Raw genomic sequence first — 23,644 nt, forward strand, 5'->3', positions numbered from 1 at the left:
GTGGGTAGTGCACAGGGACTGCCCCCCAAGGAACACCGCCCGGAAAGGGGAGAAAGAGCCCCTGTAGGGAGGAAACGCCTGACAGACCACCTCAGCCAGGTGACCACCATCACCACAGTGATCAGCCATGGCAGTAGCACCTGCCCTGATATGGTGTGCTGAGACTGTCAGTTTCCCTCCCCCAAACCCATCACCTCAGTCTCATCGGGAGAGAAACACCAGGCAAACCCCATTTAAAGGGAATCTACAACACACCTGACCAGTCCTCCAAATTGTCAGGTCATCAAAATCAAAGTCTGGCCTTGCCAATGTGGCTCAGCGGTTGAGTATCAACCAATGAACCAGGAGGTCAGGGTTTGATTCCTGGTCAAGGAACATACCCAGGTTTCAGGTTTGATCCCTGACCAAGGCTCATCTGAGAGGCAACTGACTGACGCTTCTCTCTCTCTCTCTCTCTCTCTCTCTCTCTCTCTCTCTCAAATCAATGGATACATACCCTCGGATGAGGAGTAGTAATAATAATAATAGACATTCTGGTTGCCACCAGCAGGGGGTGCCTCCCTCCCCCAATGCACTGGCTTCCCCAGCAGGCTGAGTACTGCCTCCCTCACAGGCTGTCGCAGGAAGCGAGCCGCTGTGGGTCCCCGCACTGGCCAACACCACAAGGCCGGGGCCTCCATGGCTCCTGGTTTGGGAGAAGCTGCTCGCCGCTCCTGAAGGGCACACAGTGACATGGCCACCTTCTGGAAAGGGGAAGGGAAAACACAAACTGAAACCTCCCTAATTCACCCTCCCACACATGTGCCGGGTCCATTACAAAAGTTATCTTCCTTTTAACATATTTTTAAATACATTTTATTGGTTTTTTACAGAGAGAGAGGGAGAGGGATAGAGTGTTAGAAACATCGATGGGAGAAAAACATCGATCAGCTGCCTCTTGCACACCCCCCACTGGGGATGTGCCCGCAACCAAGGTACATGCCCTTGACCAGAATCGAACCTGGGACCTTCCAGTCCACAGGCTGATGCTCTATCCACAGAGCCAAACTGGTCTTGGCCCTTTTAACATATTTTTATTGATTTTAGAGAGGATAGGAGAGGGAGTGAGGAACAGAGACAACAGTGATGAGGAAGAGTCATCGATCAGCTGCCTCCCGCACACCCCCTCCTGGGGATGGAGCCGGAAACCACCACCTCCTGGTTCGTGTGTTGACCCGGCTGGGCTACAAAAAGTATCCTCACGCCAGAGGCAACCAGAATAGGACATGAGACATAAAACTCCATTTATGCTCAGTGACACATTCTTCCTCCAGTGCATGGCACTGAGCAGGTGCATTCCTGGGCTTGTGCTTCTCCAGGGAGGCTGAGATTTGGCCATCTTAGTGCGCCAGCACTCCAGGCCTGTCCCGGGAGCTCACAGCCTTGAAGACACATAGCAGCTTTGACTGGCAGCGGCCACCTTAGTAATCAGTGCAGCTGGAGGCCAAACTGACGGCATTTCCAGTGGGGCCCACCCATGACCAGCGTCTTCTCCAGGACTCTCTCCCCGATGAGGGGCAGCGACCTCCCCGCCCCTCCCTGTCTGCCTACAGGGTGGGGCTTGGTTCTCGGGGATACTGAGCAGAGCTGAAGACTCTCCGACTCCAAGCGGGGCTTTGTTTCACTGAAGGACTGGTGGGTGTAAAGGGGCAGCTGTGGGCGAGTCTGGTCTGGAACCAAGCCAGCCTTTCTGTGTCTGAACCCCAAGATCCAGGTCCCGGGAAGAAGGAGGCTGACCAAGGCTTGAATGGCTTGGAACCAGGGAGCTGCTGCCCGGGTGGAGTGTGCCTGGGCACCTGGCGGTCAGAGGGAGTCCCAGTGTGAGCACCCCACAGGCACAGCACTCCGCCAGGGCCTGGGAGACAGATCATGGTCCCCATGGGAACCCTCTCGGCCCCTAGAGCCTGCTCATATCTCTGCTCACTGAGGTGGGAGAGCTGCCGGGGTCGTCCCCGCTCTCAGCAGGATGCTGGAAGCTGTGGTTGACGTAGGTGCCGTTGGCCTGGCTCACCGGGATGGAGTGCTTAGAACAGGAGGCCTTCCTGGCCACGGCCGCCTCCTCCGCCCGCTTCTGTTCCAACACCAGAGCCATGTTGATGTCAGGCCCTGCAGAGGGACAGACAGAGGCATGGTCACGCGCCTTCCCGCAGGTGCTCCCCACTGCCAGGGGCTCCTCCCTGGGCGGGGCGGGCCTGCGGAAGGGGACCACGCACCCAGGTAGCTCAGGATGACCGGCAGGAAGACCAGGCCGTGCAGCAGGCCCAGCAGGGTGATGAGCAGGTTGAGACGGAAGAAGAAGATCTGGATGAGCTGGGCCTTCGCCAGGCCCAGGATGAGGATGCCCGGCAGGTTGGTCATGGCCACGCCAGCAAACACCTAGGGTTGCACACGCGTGTCAGGCTGGGCACGCAGCAGCAGCGGCAGCCGGCGACGGTCCCCACGGCTGGCCGCCCACTCACCGCGCTGCCCATGGAGATGGTGGCCTCCTTGGCCCGCTCCAGCCGGGTAGGCTTGGTGCTGACCGCGAAGGAGCGGGTGATGTGGGACACGAACTCCACAGAGATGCCCACCGCCTGTGGGCAGAGAGGGGCGTCAGCTCCAGAGGGCCGGGGCGGGTCTCCGCCAGGCCGGCGGCACGCCCCGGGGGGCCCCCGAGCCTGCGGTTACCGTGACCAGGTTGATGAGGGACACGGCGTTGTAGCTGATGCCCCACAGGGCCATGAAGCCCACAGTGTCCACCAGGATCATGATGATGGAGAAGAGGTTGATGAGGCCGGAGCGGAGGTCCATGCCCAGCAGCAGGCAGCAGACGGCAAAGGTGGGCAGCAGGCAGAGGCTGAGCATGAAGAGGCCCTCGGGCACCACCGTCAGGTACTGCTCGTAGAACACGTTGGTGATCCTGGGGGAGCAGGCGGGTCACGCGGCGCCCCGCCCCGCCCCGCCCCCGCCCCCGCCCCCCACCAGGAGGAAGCACAGCTTCCCCAGGTCCGGCCCGCTGCCCCCACCCCCTCGGCTGGCCCAGGCCTTACGTGTAGGGGAAGACCTCGAAGGCCGGGTCGGTGCCTGGCACCTTCCGCAGGCCGGCGGTGATGTTGGCGGCCAGCGCCCGAGTCGCCCGCAGAGCCTCCGTGAAGTCCTGCGAGTTCTTCAGGGGCTTGTGGTAGGCCATGAAGCGCGAGGCTGGTGTCGGCCCGGGGGCAAGAGGCAGAGCTCAGAGCCGGCTCCCGGCACCCTCAGGGCCCAGGGGGATGGGCGGCAGGGGCAGGGGGGTCTGGCTCAGGGCTCTGCTGCCTCCATATTGGGCAAAGGGCCTGCGGTTGGGAGTGGACCTGCCTCTGACGCATGCAGCCACAAGGCCTACCGTGGACCCAGTGCTGTCTGAGGGTTGGGGTGGGGAGGCAGGAGGGGAAGTGTGAGGTGGAGGATCTGAGTGAGGACCTCCAGGGGAGGCTAGAAGCCCCATTGGAGGAGGAGGAGAGGGATGCGGATGGAGGGGGTCCCTGAGGCTCACGGCCCCGGAGCCACTGACTCCCTCCCCACCACCCGAGGCTGCACTTACCCACAACCTGGCCATCTTGGTCCAACTTCACGGAGGTGCTGTACGCTGCCAAGCCCCTGGGGTGGGCAGAGTAAAGGTTTGGTTGGGGTCAAGGCTCCCGAAGACACCCTCCACCAGCTCCCCACCTCCCTGCACCCCCACCCCACACCCTGCGGGCACCCCGCGCGGCCTACCCTTTGGGACACTTGATGTTGGGGGGATCGCTGAGGAACCAGGGAAGGTACTTGTGGAACTGCTCCGCCGACGGCCGCACAGGCCCAAGAGTGAACCCCACGCAGTTCTTCAAGCAGGCCACCGAGCCTGCAGAGAGAGTGCGTGGGTGGGGGCACCCTCCCGCCCCGCTGTGCCCTCACGCCCTGGCGCCCGTGTGCGCAGGAGCACTCTGTCTCTCTGTAACCGTGGGGGCGGGTGCCCTCTCCACCATGGAAGCTATGAACGGATGAGGAAGGGAGGTTTGGGGCAGAGAAACAGCCCACGGCTGCGGGGCCCTCCACCCCACCTACAAACGCAGCTGCTCCGGGCCCGGGCCACGGGCCGCCCGGCGCGCCCCCCACTCCCGCCGCGTGAGAGCCAGCGTGCCCCAGAGCATGGGCACGGCTCAGGAGCATGTGCGAGGGCCCGTGTCCACCCCCTCGGGCTCGGGCACCCACACGTGTTCTGTGCCTGTGTCCCATCCCAACTGAGCCTTTAGGAGGGTGTGAGGGGCTAAGGGAGCCCCCCCTTCCCTCCTTCCTCTTGCCTCAGTTTCCCCGAGTTGTGGGGCCATGAGCCCCCGGAGGCCTCTCACTCACTGACAGTCGAGGGGCAGAACTGGTCCTTGTTGGGGCCAAAGGCGTACAGGCGGCAGCAGGAGGACGGTGTCAGCCAGTCAATGAAGTCATCCACCCAGGAGGAGGCGGGGATGGCCAGGTAAGACCTGGGGGTCGGGGAGGAGCTCAGGGTCAGGACCCTAAGGTGAGTGGTGGGTCCTTCCCACGGCCCCACCCCCACACTGGCCTCCGCAGGCACAGCAGCAGGTGGGCAGCTGGGTGGGACCAAGAAGGCGGGAAGAGGGGGCAGAGGGAGTGGGGGACACAGGGGCACGGGGAGGGGAGGGAAAGAGGGGGACACAGGGGCACGGGGGTGGGGGGAGACACGGACAAGGGCAGGGGCGGACACTCACTGCTCGGGGAACTCAGTGGCGTACTGGATCTTCTGGGTCAGGGAGAAGCTCTCGCAGCCGGCGCTGGAGCAGATGCTGTCCATGCCCGCCTTACTGGAGAAGTTGTAGCCCCCGGTGGTGACAAAGTAGACCGGGGCTCCCACCTCAAAGTAGCGGTTCAGAAACAGGAAGTAGTCGAGCAGGTACGAGTCCTGGAAGGGAGACAGCCCATGAGGCTGACCAGATGCATCACAAGGGGCTCGATCCCACTCCCACTCTCAGGGCTCGCCGGGGCCCTCACAGAGGGACCTGCGGGACTCCACCCATGGACCCACACACATCATAGGAGTCCCAGAAGGAGGATGGAGAGAAAAGAGAGGCAGAAGGATTATGTGCAGAAATAATGGCCAGAATTTCCCAAATTTGATGGAAGATATAAATATAAACACCCAAGAGCCCCTGTCCAGTGTGGTTCAGTCGGTTGGAGCATCATTGCAGACACCAAAGCTGTTGAGTTATATTCCTGGTCCTAGCATATACCCAGGTTTTGGTTTTCGATCCTCAGTTAGGGTGCATATGGGATCTCTCTTTCTCCTCTCTCTCTCTCTCTCTTTCTCTCTCTCCCTTCCTCCCTCCCTCAATCCCTCCCTCTTTCTCTCAAAAAATAAAAAATAAAAATTAATAAAATAAAATAACTCCAGAGACCCACACCAAGGCCCATTATAATCCAGCTGTTGAAAGACAAAGACAAAGGGGGGTTTTGCAGGCAACAAGATAGGAGAGACCTGTGACTACAAAGATCCCCCATGTTGTTATAAACGTCTTGCTCATTGGGAATGCTGGGGGCCGGAGGGCAGCAGGTGTGTGTACTCCAAGTGCTGAAGGAAGGAGGACTGTCTGCCAAGCATCCTCTTCCTCCCTTTTGCCTCGTTGCCACAGAGAGAGCAAGATGGGTCCCAGAACTCTCCTGGAGCACTGAGGACACTCGGCCGGGGTTCCGGTTCTTGCCGCATCTGCTCAACGCGCCGGGTCTGACCCGGAAGTACGGCCTCAGCGTGTGCCACCATGTTCCCGTCAGGACGGGGGGCGGGCTTCATCAGTGGGACTCAGCGACCTTCCATGGATGGGTCGCTCAGGACGTCCACCTTATGACAGAATGCTACTTCTTTGTTCATAAAATAATTTTTTTAAAGATCCTTCATATAAAAAAAATATTTAAAAAAAAAACAAACAAAAAAAAACAGTTCTTCAAGAACGAGGGACCAACGGAGACACTCCCAGTAAGCTAAAGCTGGAGGAGACGTTACCACAGGACCTGCCCCGCGAGAACGCCAACAGGAGCCCTCCGGGTAGAAGTGAGAGGCCGTTAGATTATATAACTCAAAGCCACAGAGGAAAACAGGAACCCTGCTATGGCAAATGCAGCTGACCCTCGAACATGCAGAGGTTAGAGGTGCCAACCTCCCACCTAGTTGGAAAACCCCAAAAAACTGAACTACTAATTGACCAGAAGCCTTATCAATAACAGAACAGTGAATTAACACATATCCCGTAGGGTGCATGTAGTACATACTGTGTTCTTACACTAAAGTAAGCTAGAGAAAAGGAAGTGCTGATAAGAAAATCACAAGGGCCCGGCCAGTGTGGCTCAGTGGTTGAGCGTCGACCTATGAATCAGGAGGTCGCAGTTTAATTCCCTGCCAGGGCACATGCCAGGGATGTGGGCTTGATCCCCAGGTGTGGGGCATGCAGGAGGCAGCTGATCAGTGATTCTCTCATCACTGATGTTTCCATCTCACTCCATCTCCCTTCCTCTCTGAAGTCAATAAAAAAATATATTTTAAAAAAAGAAAGAAAGAATTGTGCATGTGCTTAATGCTGTTGAAATGTACACTCAAAAAATAAAATAAAATAAAAAGAACTTCAAGACAGTCCCTCACCAGCCAGGCACTTCCTGACCTCCGGGACTGGGCGCCGGTGGTGCCAGCCCGGAAAGGGCTCTTGCCGTCCAGACCGTCCTGGGCTGCCCAGGGCTGCCCGCTGGTGTTTCTCTTCCCCTCGAGACAGCCCAAGTACGCATCCATAGATGCGTGGCTAAACAAAACGCGAGATATGTATATGAATATGTGTGTGTATTCGCCTTAGAAGGCAGGAAGTGCTGACACCTGCTACAACACGGGTGCATCTGAGGCCATTACGCTGAGTGAGATAAGCCAGTGACCAAAGGGTAAATATTGGATGATTCCCTAACTCAGAGACAGAACATAGCATGGCGGTGCCATGGCTGGGAAGGGGAGTGAGGAGTGTCTGTTTTGGCAGACGGGGTCTCTCCCCATCCACTCTAGAAGGATCCTGCACCCCGACTATATGGCTGCCCCCCTGCTGTGTCCGAACCCCCCTCCCCCCGCCCCGAGGCCCTCGGCCACGTGCCAGCTCACCTTGGGCAGGGCCAGCTCCTGGTCCAGGCCCACGCTGATGTGGCCCATGAAGTAGAGGCCCAGCCCGAACAGGGCCAGGAACAGCAGCACCTGCGGAGGGAGCCGGTGAGTCACAGCCATGGCTCCCACGCTCCCGGCCTGGCTGGCTGCCTGGCTATTCTCAGAGGCATTCCAGCTGAACCTGAGTCCCTGCCGCCACCCCCACCCCGGCTTCTGCCCCGGACCTGGGTGAGCCTCCCACGGCCCAGGACCATGAGGTGAGGGTCGGGCTGAGCAGCCCCCGCCGCCCGCCCGGGGGTGAGGACCAGCCGCCCGCCCGCCCACTCACCACGACCACGCGGGTGGCCCGGTGCAGCAGGAAGGGGGCGTAGACCTTGCGGAAGAAGCGGAGCAGGTGCCCCTCGCGGGGGCTGGGCGGGGGCAGCTCCTGGGCGCGCAGGCAGCAGCAGACGTCCAGCCGCGAGGCCTGTGGAGGCGGCCGCTCAGGGTGGCCCACAGTAGCCCAGGCCGCCACCCTCCTCCCCACGGGCACTCCCCACCCGCCTCGCCTCCCTGTGCGCACTGTGTGCAGAGGCAGCAGCTCCTCGACGCGGGCTGTAGGCTCATTCTGAGACCCTGACCCTCACACACTTTGGGGAGTTGGATCAAAGTTCCCAAAATGACCAAAACAAAATGCTTTTCTGAGGGACGTGGGGACGACAAGGCCCAGACGTTCCCGCACAGCATCCTGCCCCAAGCCCTCTCCGAGCCTCTCTGCAAAGTGAGGGTCCCCCTCCCTCTGCCCCCCCAACCCCCACCGTCCACAACGGGCTAGACGGTCCCCACCTCCTGCCTCCTGCTGTCGAGGGACACCAGGGCCACAAAGGCCGACATCTGCAGCAGGAAGTCCAGGATCAGGGCGAGGCCGGAGGTCAGCGCGAAGGTCCGCACAGCGGGCATGGGGGTCAGGGCCCCTGGGGACAGAGGGGGCTGTCAGGACCGGTGTGTGCTCACGGGGCAGGGGACTACCCGCACCCGCTCTCCGGCCAGGCGGGGGCAGGGCGGCTCACCCAGGAAGAAGCAGACGGCCTCGGAGACGCTGCAGAGCAGCATGCTGGGCCCCACGCTGCCCAGCGCCCGGCCGATGTGCGCCTCCCGCCGCTCCCCGGGCCTCCGGGGCAGCCTCTGTGAGGGGGACAGCAAGGACGGGTCAGGGCCGGCCAACGGGTGGGCGGGGCCCTCTTGCCCGCACAGCGTCGCCCAGAGTCCCGGCTGAGCCTGAGGGCCGGCCGGCTGGCCTTCCCAGCCCCAGCAGACCCTGCCGTCCCAGCCCCCCTTCTCAGCCTGGCCCAGAGGGATGCGGGTGTGTTTGGGGTGTCCGTGGCATCCTTGCCCCAGTGGCCACTGGGACCTCAACATCCACCCACAGCGGAGGCTACATCAGCTGGCTCCCTTCCCTGGTCGCTGCCTGGCGCCCAGCGTGCGGCCGGACCCCTGGGCGAGGGCGGGTGTGGGGGTGACGAGCCCACAGCAGGGCCTCTAGGAATGAGAAGGCTCAGGGAGGGACGCCCAGGAACCACACGGGCGTCTGTGTGTGTGTGTGGGGAGCACCTGGGAGCCACATGGGCGTCTGGGGGAGGGAGCACCGGAATCCACTGAGGGCATCTGGGGAGGGGGAGCGTCCAGGAGCCCACGGGCGTCTGGGGCCGCAGGCGCCCGCACCTGGTACTCCAGGACGAAAATGAAGATGTTGTCCGCGCCCACGGCCAGCACCAGGAACGGCACCACTTGCAGGACCACCAGGGAGGAGGGGATGCCCAGGTAGGCGAAGAAGCCCATGGCGGCCATGACAGCGCCCAGCACCACGGCCACCCCGCCCAGGCCCAGCGTGACCTTGGCGTCCACCTGCAAGGGGATGGGGATGGGGATGGGGTCAGCCTCCCGTGCGGCTGGCGATGGGCCCACGGGTGCTGGGGGAGTCTCGGGGGGTGTCCCCTGAGACAGACGTCTGGCTGGAAGGTACCGATGCCCCCCACGCGCCCCCCACACCCCCCTCACCAGCATGCGGCGCCAGCTGGTGTAGCTGCCCAGGGCCAGGGAGATGTACAGGAAGATGACCAGGTAGCTGATGGCAAAGATGGGCAGGTCCTGGGCTGTGGTCCGGCTGATCTCGTCCTCCAGGGAGCGCTGTGGGCACACCACCAGCCCGCTGACCCTGAGCCGTGTGGGCCACCCGGGGAGCAGCGGGCGGGGCCCGGGAAGCCACCCCAGCCACCCGGGTGTCCCCGAGCCACACCCGCGGACTGGCCTACCTCCGCCATGAAGGTGACCTGCAGCTTGCCGGCCATCTTCCGCTGGAAGGCTTGCACCTCCTCCAGGAAGGCCCCCTCCCAGAGCCTGGCCTGGGCCAGCCGGGGGTCCCCGGGCGGGTAGTTGTTGAGGGAGAAGGTGAGGATCAGGGCCTCCGACTCCGAGTAGTCCTTCCCTGGGAGGACACGAGCTCAGCCCCCTCAGCTCACCCCGCCCGTCCCCCTTCCCACGAGGCCCTGTCCAGCCTGCACCCACTTCCCGGGGGCCAGCGGCATGGAGCCGAGCCTCCGAGGGCGCCGGGAGAGGAGGAGGCGGCGGGGGCGGAGGGTCTGCCTCCCACCCGGCTCCCCGCAGTCACCGGGAGAGGAGGAGGCGGCGGGGGCGGAGGGTCTGCCTCCCACCCGGCTCCCCGCAGTCACCCCTCCCCCAGCCAGCCCCTCGCCTCCCAGGTGCCCCGCTTACCTTTGTAGCCCCCCACGGCCAGAAAGGGGAACACGGGGGCCCCGTAGTCAGCCATGCAGCTCAGGGCCAGGGCCGTGCCGTCCTTGAAGGTGAGCGGGGCGCTGCGGAAAGAGGAAGGACCTCCCAGGACCCACTCATGCCCCTGCCTCACACCTGCTCCCCGGGCCTCACACCTGGTCCCCCCGGCCTCACACCTGGTCCCCCGGGCCTCACACCTGGTCCCCCGGGCCTCACACCTGCTCCCTGGGCCTCACACCTGCTCCCCGGGCCTTACACCTGCTCCCTGGGCCTCACACCTGGTCCCCCCGGCCTCACACCTGGTCCCCCGGGCCTCACACCTGGTCCTCCGGGCCTCACACCTGGTCCCCCGGGCCTCACACCTGGTCCCCCGGGCCTCACACCTGCTCCCCGGGCCTCACACCTGGTCCCCCCGGCCTCACACCTGGTCCCCCGGGCCTCACACCTGCTCTTCCGGGCCTCACACCTGGTCCCCCGGGCCTCACACCTGCTCCCTGGGCCTCACACCTGCTCCCCGGGCCTTACACCTGCTCCCTGGGCCTCACACCTGGTCCCCCCGGCCTCACACCTGGTCCCCCGGGCCTCACACCTGGTCCTCCGGGCCTCACACCTGGTCCCCCGGGCCTCACACCTGGTCCTCCAAGCCTCACACCTGGTCCTCCGGGCCTCACACCTGGTCCCCCCGGCCTCACACCTGGTCCCCCGGGCCTCACACCTGCTCTTCCGGGCCTCACACCTGGTCCTCCGGGCCTCACACCTGCTCTTCCGGGCCTCACACCTGGTCCCCCCGGCCTCACACCTGGTCCCCCCGGCCTCACACCTGGTCCCCCCGGCCTCACACCTGCTCTTCCGGGCCTCACACCTGGTCCCCCCGGCCTCACACCTGGTCCCCCGGGCCTCACACCTGGTCCTCCGGGCCTCACACCTGGTCCCCCGGGCCTCACACCTGGTCCCCCCGGCCTCACACCTGCTCCCCGGGCCTCACACCTGGTCCCCCCGGGCCTCACACCTGGTCCCCCCGGCCTCACACCTGGTCCCCCGGGCCTCACACCTGGTCCCCTGGGCCTCACACCTGGTCCCCCCGGCCTCACACCTGGTCCCCCGGGCCTCACACCTGCTCCTCCAAGCCTCACACCTGGTCCTCCGGGCCTCACACCTGGTCCCCCCGGCCTCACACCTGCTCCCCGGGCCTCACACCTGCTCCCCCGGGCCTCACACCTGGTCCTCCGGGCCTCACACCTGGTCCCCCGGGCCTCACACCTGGTCCCCCCGGCCTCACACCTGGTCCCCCGGGCCTCACACCTAGTCCTCCAAGCCTCACACCTGGTCCTCCGGGCCTCACACCTGGTCCCCCCGGCCTCACACCTGCTCCCCGGGCCTCACACCTGCTCCCCGGGCCTCACACCTGGTCCCCCCGGCCTCACACCTGCTCTTCCGGGCCTCACACCTGGTCCCCCCGGCCTCACACCTGGTCCCCCGGGCCTCACACCTGGTCCTCCGGGCCTCACACCTGCTCCCCGGGCCTCACACCTGCTCTTCCGGGCCTCACACCTGGTCCCCCCGGCCTCACACCTGGTCCCCTGGGCCTCACACCTGGTCCTCCGGGCCTCACACCTGGTCCCCGGGCCTCACACCTGGTCCTCCAAGCCTCACACCTGGTCCTCCGGGCCTCACACCTGGTCCCCCCGGCCTCAGACCTGCTCCCCGGGCCTCACACCTGGTCCCCCGGGCCTCACACCTGGTCCCCCGGGCCTCACACCTGGTCCCCCGGGCCTCACACCTGGTCCTCCAGGCCTCACACCTGCTCCCCGGGCCTCACATCTGGTCCCCCGGGCCTCACACCTGGTCCCCCGGGCCTCACACGTGGTCCCCGGGCCTCACACCTGCTCCCCGGGCCTCACACCTGCTCCCCCGGGCCTCACACCTGGTCCTCCGGGCCTCACACCTGGTCCTCCGGGCCTCACACCTGGTCCCCCCGGCCTCACACCTGGTCCCCCGGGCCTCACACCTAGTCCTCCAAGCCTCACACCTGGTCCTCCGGGCCTCACACCTGGTCCCCCCGGCCTCACACCTGGTCCCCGGGCCTCACACCTGCTCCCTGGGCCTCACACCTGGTCCTCCAAGCCTCACACCTGGTCCCCGGGCCTCACACCTGGTCCCCCGGGCCTCACACCTGGTCCTCCGGGCCTCACACCTGCTCCCCGGGCCTCACACCTGGTCCCCCGGGCCTCACACCTGGTCCCCCGGGCCTCACACCTGCTCCCTGGGCCTCACACCTGCTCCCCGGGCCTTACACCTGCTCCCTGGGCCTCACACCTGCTCTTCCGGGCCTCACACCTGGTCCCCCGGGCCTCACACCTGGTCCCCCGGGCCTCACACCTGGTCCTCGGGGCCTCACACCTGGTCCTCCGGGCCTCACACCTGGTCCCCCCGGCCTCACACCTGGTCCTCCAAGCCTCACACCTGCTCCCCCAGGCCTCACACCTGGTCCTCCGGGCCTCACACCTGCTCCCCCGGGCCTCACACCTGCTCCCCGGGCCTCACACCTGGTCCTCAAGGCCTCACACCTGCTCCCCCGGGCCTCACACCTGCTCCCCGGGCCTCACACCTGGTCCTCAAGGCCTCACACCTGGACCCCCAGGCCTCACACCTGGTCCCCCGGGCCTCACACCTGGTCCCCCGGGCCTCACACCTGGTCCCCGGGCCTCACACCTGGTCCCCCAGGCCTCACACCTGGTCCCCCAGGCCTCACACCCGGTCCTCTGGGCCTCACACCTGCTCCCCTGGGCCTCACACCTGGTCCTCAAGGCCTCACACCTGGTCCTCCAGGCCTCACACCTGGACCCCCAGGCCTCACACCTGGTCCTCCGGGCCTCACATCTGCTCCCCCGGGCCTCACACCTGGTCCCCGGGCCTCACACCTGGTCCCCCGGGCCTCACACCTGGTCCCCAGGCCTCACACCTGGTTCCCCAGGCCTCTCACCTGGTCCCCTGGGCCTCACACCTGGTCCTCCAAGCCTCACACCTGGTCCTCCAAGCCTCACACCTGGTCCCCAGGGCCTCACACCTGGTCCTCCAAGCCTCACACCTGGTCCTCCAGCCTCACACCTGGTCCTCCAGCCTCACACCTGGTCCCCTGGGCCTCACACCTTCTTCCCTGGGCCTCACACCTGGTCCCTTGGGTGGGGCCCAGACAGTGTCCAATCCTGACCACCCACAGAGCCACATGGGCTCACAGTCCTCAGTCTCTCCCCGCTCCAGGCCCCTGCGCTTCTTTCTTTTCTGTGAGAGTTTGCAGACCCGGCGACCTCAGGCCTCTCTACGCCTTCAGCAGCCCTTTCGGCTGGTGCTTCGAGGTGCCGGGGAGCAGGGGCTGGATGTGACCTTGAGCCGCTCTCCACCCCTCGGAGCCTCAGTCTCCCCGTCTCTCAGATGAGGACCATCCGCCCACCCACCATTGGTCGTGAGCATCCAGAATCAAAACAACAGTGCGAGGGTGGGGACGGGCCTGGGTTGCCCCGGACTGCAGCCATGAGGGCCCCGAGGTCCAGGCGCAGACCCTGGGCAGCAGCCCGAACGTGGCGCGCCCTGGACGCGCGAGGCCAGGGTCTGCAAGGTCAGAACTGCCTTCCCGGGACCACCACGCCCTTGGCTTTTCGCCCTTTCACTCCCGAGAGTGTGACGTTCAACAGGCACGGACCTGGCTTCCGCACCGCATGGCAGCCAACTGTTAAGAAAAGACCACATGCCTGGCCGGTGTGGCTCAGTGGATAGAGCGTCGGCCTGCGGACTGAAGGGTCCTGGGTTCGATTCTGGTCAGGGCACATGTCCAGGTTGCGGCTCGATCTCCAGTGGGGGGCGTGCAGGAGGCGCCGAACAATGATTCTCTCTCATCACGAATGAGTCTATCTCCCTCTCCCTCTCCCTTCCTCTCTGAAATCAATAAAAATATTTGTTTAATTTGTTTAATCTATGAAAACATCCTCCGGTGAGGGCCAACAAAAAAAAAAATGAAGAAAAGGCCACAGGCCGGATGTGAGTTACCCCGAAAGGCCGCACTTCACCCTCTCTCTCCCTCACCTCCCGGGCCCGACGCCTGGAGGCGGCCTGACACCAAACAGGGCAAGGACGCCCCTGCTCCCAGGAGCCCACGAGGCCACCTGCCCGTCTGCCCCACCGAGCGGGCGGGCCCCCGGGGACACTCGGCCTGAGACCCAGACCCACGCGGACCCGCGCAGGCCTCTGGGTGCGGCCGCCGCGCCTGGCCCGGCCCCCGGGCCCTATCCCCGGCGGCCACGGACTCACTTGGCGCAGTAGAGGAAGTGGTCCCGCCAGTTCACCTGGGCCGTCTGGCCAGTGAGCGTCTGGTTGGCGGTGAGCAGCAGGCGGGTGCGGTTGCTCTGGAAGTACTGCGGCAGGCTGTTGATGCAGCAGTCGGCGAGGCTGGCGTTGTCGGGGTTCAGGGGCGCATAGCACACGTCCCGCAGGGACACGTTGCGCTGCTCCGCGGCCGACCACACCTGCAGGTGCCGCAGCTGCTCCTGCAGATCCAGCAGATCCAGCAGCGGGTCGATGTCCAGCACGCCCCCGAAGGTCTTGGAGCCCAGCAGCAGCGAGTTGTAGGGGTAGCTGGGCCGGCCGGGCGCCGTCAGGATCACCTGGTTGGTGCGGAAGAAGGGCCCGAAGTGCTGGTCGTGGAAGGCCTTCTCCCGCCGCGCCTGGCTGTTGGGGGCCGACCACAGCTCCACGGGGTCCGTGGTCAGTTTCGTGAAGGCCAGCCCCGCGGCCAAGGCCACCACCACGGCTGTGGACACCAGCAGGACGGTCAGCGGCCAGGAGGCCACCCAGGTGCCCCAGCCCTCGAAGCAGGCGCCCAGGAAGGTGTGGGTGGAGAGGCTGAGCTTGCTGGAGATGCTGGGCCTGGCCTTGGGGTCCCGGGTCCGGGCGAGCAGACGGGTGCCCACGAGGAAGGCCCCGAGCACGGCCAGGACGGAGCACAGAATGAGGACGAGGGCCGGCCAGGCCGCCAGGAGGCCCAGGCGGAAGGTGGCGTCCAGGGCCTCGGGCCGGGCGATGGCCGGGCAGGACGCGGCACAGTCCTGGCAGGAGCAGGCGGCCGCCCCGTCCTGGGACTGGTTGCAGAGGGTGAGCTCCCCGTCCAGGGGCTGCATGGGGCTCCCGGCGGCCTGCTCGGGGTCCCACAGGTGGAAGGTGATGGCCAGCGGGGCCAGGCCATTGCTGGTGTCGCCCTGGTAGTTGAGCCAGCGCTGGGCGTTGCAGAGGGCGGAGCCGTAGACGCCGCACATGGCGCCCACGGCCAGCGTGGCGGCCGCGGGGATGCGCACGCGGCTGCAGGAGTCGTAGGTGCCCTCGGCGAAGCGGCGCCGGTAGAAGGCCTCGTAGGCCACCACGGCGGGCGGCTGGCCGGGCCCCCGCGCGGCCACGCGCGTCACGTTGATGAAGGCGCTCTGGTCGGGGCTGCAGGTGTTGTGGCAGTGCAGGCTCACGAAGTTGTCCGCGCAGGCGGGGCAGCGGGTCAGCAGCGCCTTGGTGACCGCCAGGCTGCTCTGCAGCGACATCAGCTGCTTCTGGGAGCAGCAGGCGAAGGTGGCGTCGGAGCCGTTGTAGAGGCGCGGGCACACGCGCCGCAGCAGGGCCAGGTGGTCGCCCGTGACGCGGGGGGCGCGCGTGTTGTTCAGGCAGGACACGTTGGCCAGGGTGGCCAGGCCCCCCGACAGCTCGGGGTTCTTGCCGCACTCGTCGTAGAAGGCGCAGTAGCCGGGCTGGTGGATGGGCGTGTACGGCTGGGCCTGGGCCTGGGGAGCAGGGCAGACTCACCAGGGGTCCCGCACCCTCAGCAGGGGGCTGGGACTGGGCGTAGGAGGGACGCAGGGCTCGGTGGAAGGGGGGAGGAGGGTGGCTGTGGCAGCTACACACGGCTGGGAACTGGGGAGCCTCAAGGGGTGTCTGGGGGTGATGGGCTTTCATCAGGCCCCTGAAGAGAGGGAGGTGAGCCCTGGCTGGTGTGGCTCAGTGGCTGAGCATCGACCTATGAACTAGGAGGTCACAGTACAATTCCCAGTCAGGGCCCAGGCCCGGGTTGCCGGCTCCATCCCCAGTGTGGGGTGTGCAGGAGGCAGCCGATCCATGATTCTCTCTCATTATTAATGTTTCTCTCTCTCCCTCACCCTTCCTCTCTGAAATAAATTAAAATGTTTAAAAAAAAAAAAAAGGAGGGGGGGGAGGGTGGAGGCAGCCCAACAAACCTGCATGTGGCAAGGTCACAGGTCAGGGACGACTCGAAGGGGTCAAGGGCACTGGGCGCTGAGCACATGGGCACCATCACCAGCACCATTGGCACCACAGTGTCCCACCTGGGGCCCGAGCCTGCCCCCTCCCTCCCAGACCCGCAGGGAGCGAGAAGCAGCAGAGGCAGGTGCTAAATCCACGGTGGGAGACGCTCAGAAGCCCCGCCCCCTCCGGCCAGGGCATCGCAGCAGCCAGGGAGGGAGGCCTGGCCCACCCGGGCCGGCAGCCCCCTCACAGGCCTGTGCCCAAACAACCCCGCGGCCTGGAGACGTGGCAGCCGGGATCTCCGCCCGCACCCCAGCTCTGGGCCCCGGGATACCCGGTCTGTCCAGAGACTCATCCCCTGTCTCGGCCTCCCTCCCTGTCACCAAGGACCCCCGTGCCCTGGGATCGAGAGCGGAGGCCCCAGGCGGGGTGCAGGCACTACACTCACCGCCTGCAGGAGCAGCACGCAGAGCAGCCAGCCCCTCGGGCGGGCCTCTGCCATCCCGGTGCCAGGAAGGGGTGAGAGAGAAGTGAGGCCACGGAGAGCCGGGCTCGGTGAAGGGCTGGGTCCAGGGGGGCAGTCTCCTGCCAGGGACAGCCTGGCCTGATGGCGGGCACCAATAGGGCCGCCCACACTTGCCGGGTTAATGATCCACCGTCTGCCCTGCCCAGCTTCCCCCACTCTCTCCGGGGAGCGAGGGGACGGGGGTACAGGGTCTCCCGTCACCCACTTCCCAAGGCCCCAGGCCGAGAGCTGAGGCAGCTGGGGACCCGCACAGCCCCCCACTCGCTCCCCCCGCCCCCACGTGGCCTTGGACCCCCCTGGCCCCAGCCCCCTCTTGGGGCCAGGCGGGCCCTGGCTGGACACACCTTGCCCTGTCATCCTTAGCAACTGTTGTCATTAATATTAACAGCCCAATGACAGGGGACGCTCGGGTGGCGTGATGCAGTGACATCGGTCTCCTCCTCTGGGCGGAGGGAGGTCCATTCTCGAAGGGCCTATGTGCCCAGAAGTGGCAGCCACGGCCCCCCGCCCCCACCGCCTGCTCACAGGCTCCTCGCCCTCCGATAGGGATCTGCCTATCGCCAGGATGGCCGACCTTGGCCCCCCGCGCCCGGCTGAGCTTATCAGGCTGCCGGGAAGATCCCTGTGGCCGCCTGCTGGAGGACTGCAGGGACCTCCTGCCTCCCTGTCTGTCTCCTGGACCCTGGCCTGACCCGGACGAGGGTCACCTAGTGCAAGCACCTGTTTGTTGGGGAAGACAGGCGGGGGGGGGGGGGGGCAGGACCGGGGGAGGGCCGGGGCAGCCTGAGTCTGGAGAGGAGCTTCAGCAGCTGGGCCGTGCAGGGACCTCCATCCCCTCCTTGGGCCGCCAGTCCCTGCTGTCTCTCCTTCTCCTGACTCCCCTAGCAGCACCTGAGCAGGGATTCCTGGGGAGCGGGGGGAGGGGGAGCAGCAGGAAGCCAACCAGGTGCATTAAAGGGCAGGCTCACCGGGGACCTTGGGGAGGCCCGGAGAGGAGGATGGGGCGCTGGTGGAGGACATGGGCAGCTTCAGCTCCTGTGGCCCCTGTGGAGCCCAGGGTCCCTGCCGCCCCGAGCCCCAGGGGCCCTGCTGCCCCATCGATCCAAGGGTGGCCCCGGGGAGCCTCTAGGAATGGAGCCCGGCATGGACTTTGGGGGTCCCCTCTGGAACACCCACAGTCTGCCACCTGGCTCCCTTAGCACGAGGCCTGCGGGGCTGTCGAGCAGGGTCACGCTGACAGCGGCGTCTGCACCCCTCGTGCCCCGCTTTCCCCCGTTCTTACTCAGCCTCCCTCGGAGTCTTATCAGCCTGCTGATTGCTGGGCTGTGCCCCACAGGCCCGATCACTCGCCCCGCTATTTCCGTGACTCCTCAGGTGAGTAAGTGTCTGGCTGACGTCTGGCTGACGTCTAACTGTAGTTCGTTTTGCATGTTTCCTTAAATGAGGAATAGATCATGGAGATGAGATTACGTTTTGCATGTTTCCGTAAATGAGGAATAGATTATGGAGATGAGATTACGTTTTGCAAGTTTCCGTAAATGAGGAATAGATAGTGGAGATGAGATTAGTGCTCAGAGTGGCGTGTTTATGTGTGGCCCAGTGGGTGTTCAGCTCCGTCTGTGGTCGCCGAGGACGCCCGCGATTGCATATGGGATCCCCGCACTGCGGCCCAGGGGTTCGGTTTGCTCCCCTGCCACCGTCAGTGCCCGAGCTGCCCGGCACCAGCTTCCCCTGCGTTGTGCTAGATCTGCTGCCGGACTCGACAGTTTAATAACTGGAAACGGTGCCTCCTCCAGAGGCCCAGGAGCCACCCGGTCCCCACATGCAGGAGGCGGAGGGGAGGGGCCACCCGCCAGCACAGGAGCCTCTGGGGTGAGGGGAGGCCGTGTGGACCGGCAGCCAGTGAGGGAGCCGAGGGCTGGCTGTGCATCTCCGTCTCCGGGGCATCAGCCTGCAGCCTGGGCTGAGGTCGGGATGGGGTGCTGCCTCGCCAGTCACTGGCCCGGGGCCTCAAAACTGGCTGGCTCCCGGCTCACCGGGCCGCAGCCTGCAGCTGAGATGTGGGCTCTGGCCACCTCCGTGGCACCTTCCCCTGCTGTCGGAACCCAGACTGGCCAGGATGCGGCCACAGTCCAGGCAGCAGGGGCCAGGCCACGCAGCGGGGAGGGGAGACGGGCAGGTGATTCGCTGAGGGCTGAAACTGACCGACTCACTCCAGTGAGCACCAGGAAAGGGCCCCGCAGCCCGGCGGGGCGCAGGGAGGCTCGGGAGGAAGACAGGACCCACATGCTTGGGGGCCAGCTTTAGCGAGTAAGCAGGCGCCAGCTGGTATGTTGTTTTTATTTTTTAAAATAAATCTTTATTGTTCAGATTATTACAGGTGTTCCTTTTCCCCCCCATAGCTCCCTTCCACCTGATTCCCCACCCCATGCCCTTACCCCCTGCCACTGTCCTCATCCACAGGTGTAAGATTTTTGTCTAATCTCTTCCCGCACCCCTCAAACCCCTTCCCCCTGAGAATTGTCAGTCCACTCCCTTTCTGTGTCCCTGATTCTATTATAGCCACCTGTCCATTCTGTTCATCGGACTTTTTATTCACTCGAGTTTTAGATTCACTTGTTGGTAGGTATGTATGTCATTTGTTGTTCATAATTTTTATCTTTACCCTTTTTCTTCTTCTTCCTCTTCTTAAAGAGTACCTTGCAGCCTTTCATATAATCCTGGTTTGGTGTTGATGAGCTCCTTTAGCTTTTTCTTATCTGTGAAGCTCTTTATCTGACCTTCAATTCTGAATAACTTTTCTGGGTAATCTTGGTTGTAGGTTCTTGCTATTCATCACTTTGAATATTTCTTGCCACTCCCGTCTGATCTGCATAGTTTCTATTGAAAAATCACCTCATAATCGTATAGGTGTTCCCTTATAGGTAACTAACTGTTTTCTCTTGCTGCTTGTAAGATTCTCTGTCTTTTGCCCTTGGCATTTTAATTATGATGTGTCTTGGTGTGGCCCTCTTTGGATTCCTTTTGTTTGGGGTTCTGTGTACTTCTTGGACTTGTACGTCTATTTCTTTCACAAGGTGGGGGAAGTTTTCTGACATTATGTCTTCAAATAGGTTTTCAGTATCTTGCTCTCTCTCTTTCAGGCACCCCAATAATTCTGATGTTGGTATGCCTGAAGTTATCCCAGAGGCTTCTTACACTATCTTCAACTTTCTGGATTCTCTTCTCTTCTTGCTTCTGAAATATATTCTCTATTTCAGACAGTGTTCTTTGCCTCTTTGTATTCCAAATCTTTGACTTGATTCTTGCATCCCTATAGTCTGCTGTTGGGTTTCTATATAATATTTATTTCAGTCAGTGTATGTTTAATTTCTAGTTGGTCCTTTTTCATATACTCGAGGGTCTCATTAAATTTATTGGCCTTTTCTAAGAAATTCTTAAAAAACCTTATAACCATGGTTTTGAACTCTATATCCCGTCTTTTGTTCTCCATTTCTTTAGTTTGAGATCTGTTTCCTTGTCTTGGCATTTTTGCTGCTTTCCTGAGTTGGTAGGGTGGCAACCTCCATGGTCAGCCCTCTCTGTGCACACTCACTCCTGCGAATCTCTAGACCCTGCCCACTGTGGCTCCCAACTCCCCCGTCTCCCAGTCTCTGAGTCTCCAGGTGCCTTTCTCTACAGTCCAGACTCCATCCGTATGAGCCTGGGTCCACGGGGTTTAGGCTGGGCTGGGGTTCAGTGCAGTCAGGGGTTTCCTTTCCCCTCACGCCAGCCAGGCACTTGGCCACCCTTCCTCTCTGTGCACACACGTCTTCCTACCTCAGGGCTTTGAGGCTCCCCTGATCTGTGAACCTCTCTCCTTTCTATATGTAGATTTTCCACTCAGCCAACTTTCCTGTGGCTTTGGATGTTGTCCATTATGTCTTTTAAAAATAGATTGTATTGATTTTTTACTGAGAGGAAGAGAGAGGGATAGAACCATCCATCAGCTGCCTCTGCACACCCCCTACTGAGTATGTGCCCGCAACCAAGGTACATGCCATTGACTGGAATCGAACTTGGGACCTTTCAGTTTGCAGGCTAATGTTCTATCCACTGAGCCAAACTGGTTTCGACCATTCTTTTAGTTGTTGTTTTGAGATTGTTGTGCAAGGCAGCAGTTTAGGTGCTTACCTAGCCTGCCATCTTGGTTTTTCCAGATTCTTTATTCTTTTCTTTTTCTGGTTGGGTGTTTTTGTTTCCTCACATTTCAGATTTCTTTTTTAAATATATTTTATTGATTTTGTACAGAGAGGGAGGGAGATAGAGTTAGAAACATCGATGAGAGAGAGTCATCGATCAGCTGCCTCTTGCACACCCCCTACTGGGGATATGCCCACAACCAAGGTACATAACCTTGACCGGAATCGAACCCGGGACCTTTCAGTCCCCAAGCTGACACTCTATCCATTGAGCCAAACCAGTTTTGGCACATTTCAGATCTTTGGTTTGATTCTTGGGTCCTTTGATCTACAGTTGAATTTCTGTATATTCTCTATTTCAGACAGTGTATGCTTAATTTCTGATTGGTCCTTTTCCATTTTTCTGGCATTCTCATTAAAGTCCTTGAAGGTCTCACTAAGCTCCTCAGAGGTCTCATCAAGTTTCTCAGTGGTTTTTAGGAGATTTTTGAGTAACCTTATAACAGTGGTTTTGAACTCTATGTCCAGTAGTTTGCTTTCCTCCATTTCTTTCATTCATGGTATGTTCCTTTGCCTCTACATTTTGCTGCTTCCCCATGTTGATGGAGTGGTTTTCTGCGGTAGGTGACCTATAGGGCCCAATGGTTCAACCTCCCCTATCACCTGAGGTGGACACTCTTGGTGCCCCCCTTTGTGGGCTGAGTGCAAAGTCTTGGTGTAGTTAAGCCTTGATTGCTGTTGGCATCACTGGGAGGAATTGACCTCCAGGCCAATTGGCTGTGAGGACCTATGGTGTCTATATAGAAGAATTGCTGCGCTGGAGACACACTTCTGGGGCAGGACTTGCTTCAGTGGGACCTTGGTGCTCACTGAGTCTGCCTCTTGAGTGATTCACTTATGGATGTGAGGAGTTGAAATCTGGTATCATCTCACACTAACCTAGCTTCTGGATCTCCAATGGTGTGCAGGTCAGCTTCTGTTTGAGGCCACTCAGCAGGAGCTACAGCAAGAACTTCTCCTCTTTGCTCGGGGTGTGGAGGTTTTGGAGCTGCCTGACCAGAGCTGCAGTTTGTTAAGTTAAGCTGCAATAGGGCAGGCCATTTATATGCAAAGACCGCTATGCAAAGCTTGGGTGGGTTTGTACAATAGATTGTGTGGGGTGGGGTCTCAGGGAGTCACTAGGCTAGGGCGTGGCCAATGGCTGCCAGGCAGCTGTCTCTGCATCTCCATGTTTCCAAGTCCCTGTGTCCCGCGCCCCAGCGCAGTAAACGATTGCTGGGCGCACCTCTGCAAGAAAGCCACCCTCACTTTCCGACCGGACGGCAGATAGTCCAGCTTCTCCCCTTAGGAGTTTGGGTTCCCAGTGTCTCCCTAGAAACTGGAGTTCAGAGTAATCAGGGGCTTGTCTCCCTTTGGGTTGAAAGAAGCAGCACGCCCAGTTGCCCACCACCAGCCCAATTCGCACGCCTCCGTACCTCAGTTTTTCAGCGCTTGTATACATCTCAATGCTCTTTTCTCTTTCCTTCTAGTTGTAGAACTTCCACTCAGCCAGCTTTCCTGTGGTTCTGGGTGATAGATGTTTTGTCTCTTGTGGTTTTGAAATTGTGTGAGGCAGCAGTTTAGATGTTTACCTGTGCCGCCATGTTGGTTTCCCCTGTAGTTTTTATAAGGGAGAAGCGAGGAGGATAAAGAGATAGAAACATGGATGGGAGAGGAGCTTCATCAACTGGCTGCCTCTGGTACAGCCCTGCTGGGGATCAAGCCCGCCACCCAGGGCACATGCTCAGGAATGGAACTGAGCCAGCAACCTTTGGTTCCTGGGTCAACACTCAACAGCTGAGCCACACCGGCCAGGAATACCAGACAGTTTTGAGTTTCAGATGAACCACATAGTTGTTCCATGTATCCAAACATAACTTGGGATATGCGTATGCTAAAAGTGACGCCCGTCATCACAGCACCTCAGGACGAACCTGAGGCTGAAGGGTCAGGGCAGGACTGCACTCAGCTAATGTCCGGTCCCGGGTCAGGCCACCCCTGCGCACCCCCCTCTGCCACTGAGTCGGCGTGAGGCTGCAGCATACTCCCTTGGTAAAATGGGAAGGTATGTGCTCCTCAAGGGGGCCTGGGTCAGTCCTGCAAGGAGGCCCTAGGAGTGCAGACTCTCAGGCCCGGCCCAGCCCTGCGGGCAACACCTGAGAGGACACTGATTGGAAGGTGCACTGGTTTGAGGGGCCTGTGTGCGGAGTCAGTGTGGGGGTGTGTCCCCCACTTACAGGAGTCCAGGGAGGCAGCATGTCATGGGCCCCACAAAGGCTGCTCCTGAGGACTGACCACCCTGAAACGCAGCTCGGCAGCTCAGCCAGCCACACTCCCACTGCTTCCTGCGGGGAGAGCTGTGATGGCCCCTGCCACGAGGGAAGGCTGGGCTGGCACCTGCCCTCACACCCTCTTGGATTCCGCTTTCTTCCCCACATAAAACGGCCATGACCAGCACAGAGCAGGCCTCGCCCCTTGAGGCAGGACCCCGAAAGCTCCTTTAGACACTGGGGGTGACATCGGCAGAGGCTCTTCCCGCCTGGTTTTTGGCTTGTCATTTCCTCCCGGGACAATGCCCTGGAGGCCAAAGTCCCAAGGCCAACTAAGGCTGAGTCAGTGGTTCTGAGTCACGGATGCTCAGACGAATGCTCAGATGGC

General features: G+C 61.8%; 1 protein-coding gene across 2 annotated transcripts; it reads right to left on the reverse strand.

Annotated features, from left to right (window-relative positions):
- Positions 1-840: 840 nt before the first annotated feature.
- NPC1L1 (NPC1 like intracellular cholesterol transporter 1) lies at positions 841-16,808 on the reverse strand. 2 transcript variants are annotated; one of them, XM_084896319.1, is made up of 19 exons: positions 16,689-16,808; positions 14,252-15,762; positions 9,929-10,029; positions 9,469-9,641; positions 9,215-9,343; positions 8,879-9,061; positions 8,227-8,341; positions 8,003-8,130; positions 7,506-7,643; positions 7,178-7,267; positions 4,761-4,951; positions 4,390-4,514; positions 3,772-3,898; positions 3,599-3,654; positions 3,069-3,219; positions 2,707-2,938; positions 2,499-2,612; positions 2,253-2,415; positions 841-2,145 (listed from the first exon to the last, which is right to left on the reverse strand). In XM_084896319.1, exons 1-19 carry the CDS (start codon positions 16,740-16,742, stop codon positions 1,937-1,939), a joined length of 3,990 nt encoding a protein of 1,329 aa, XP_084752445.1. In that variant the 5' UTR covers positions 16,743-16,808; the 3' UTR covers positions 841-1,936. The 2 variants fall into 2 exon arrangements, with proteins under 2 accessions (XP_084752445.1, XP_084752446.1); XM_084896320.1 differs by lacking the exons at positions 841-2,145; positions 2,253-2,415; positions 2,499-2,612 and having other exon boundaries at positions 2,798-2,913.
- Positions 16,809-23,644: the final 6,836 nt, after the last annotated feature.

Source organism: Pipistrellus hanaki (genome assembly GCF_964339955.1).
Source record: "Pipistrellus hanaki genome assembly, chromosome: 10".
NCBI classification, from domain to species: Eukaryota; Metazoa; Chordata; class Mammalia; order Chiroptera; family Vespertilionidae; genus Pipistrellus; species Pipistrellus hanaki.

Bases quoted from the DNA above. Each gene is read 5' to 3' on its own strand.
- NPC1L1 (XM_084896319.1), bottom strand. From the start codon at position 16,742: ATGGCAGAGGCCCGCCCGAGGGGCTGGCTGCTCTGCGTGCTGCTCCTG. The intron at 10,030-14,251 runs GTGAGTCCGTGG...CTCTTTCCGCAG, and splicing joins CACTTCCTCTACTGCGCCAA to CGCCCCGCTCACCTTCAAGG. The intron at 2,416-2,498 runs GTGAGTGGGCGG...GTGCAACCCTAG, and splicing joins CCATCTCCATGGGCAGCGCG to GTGTTTGCTGGCGTGGCCAT.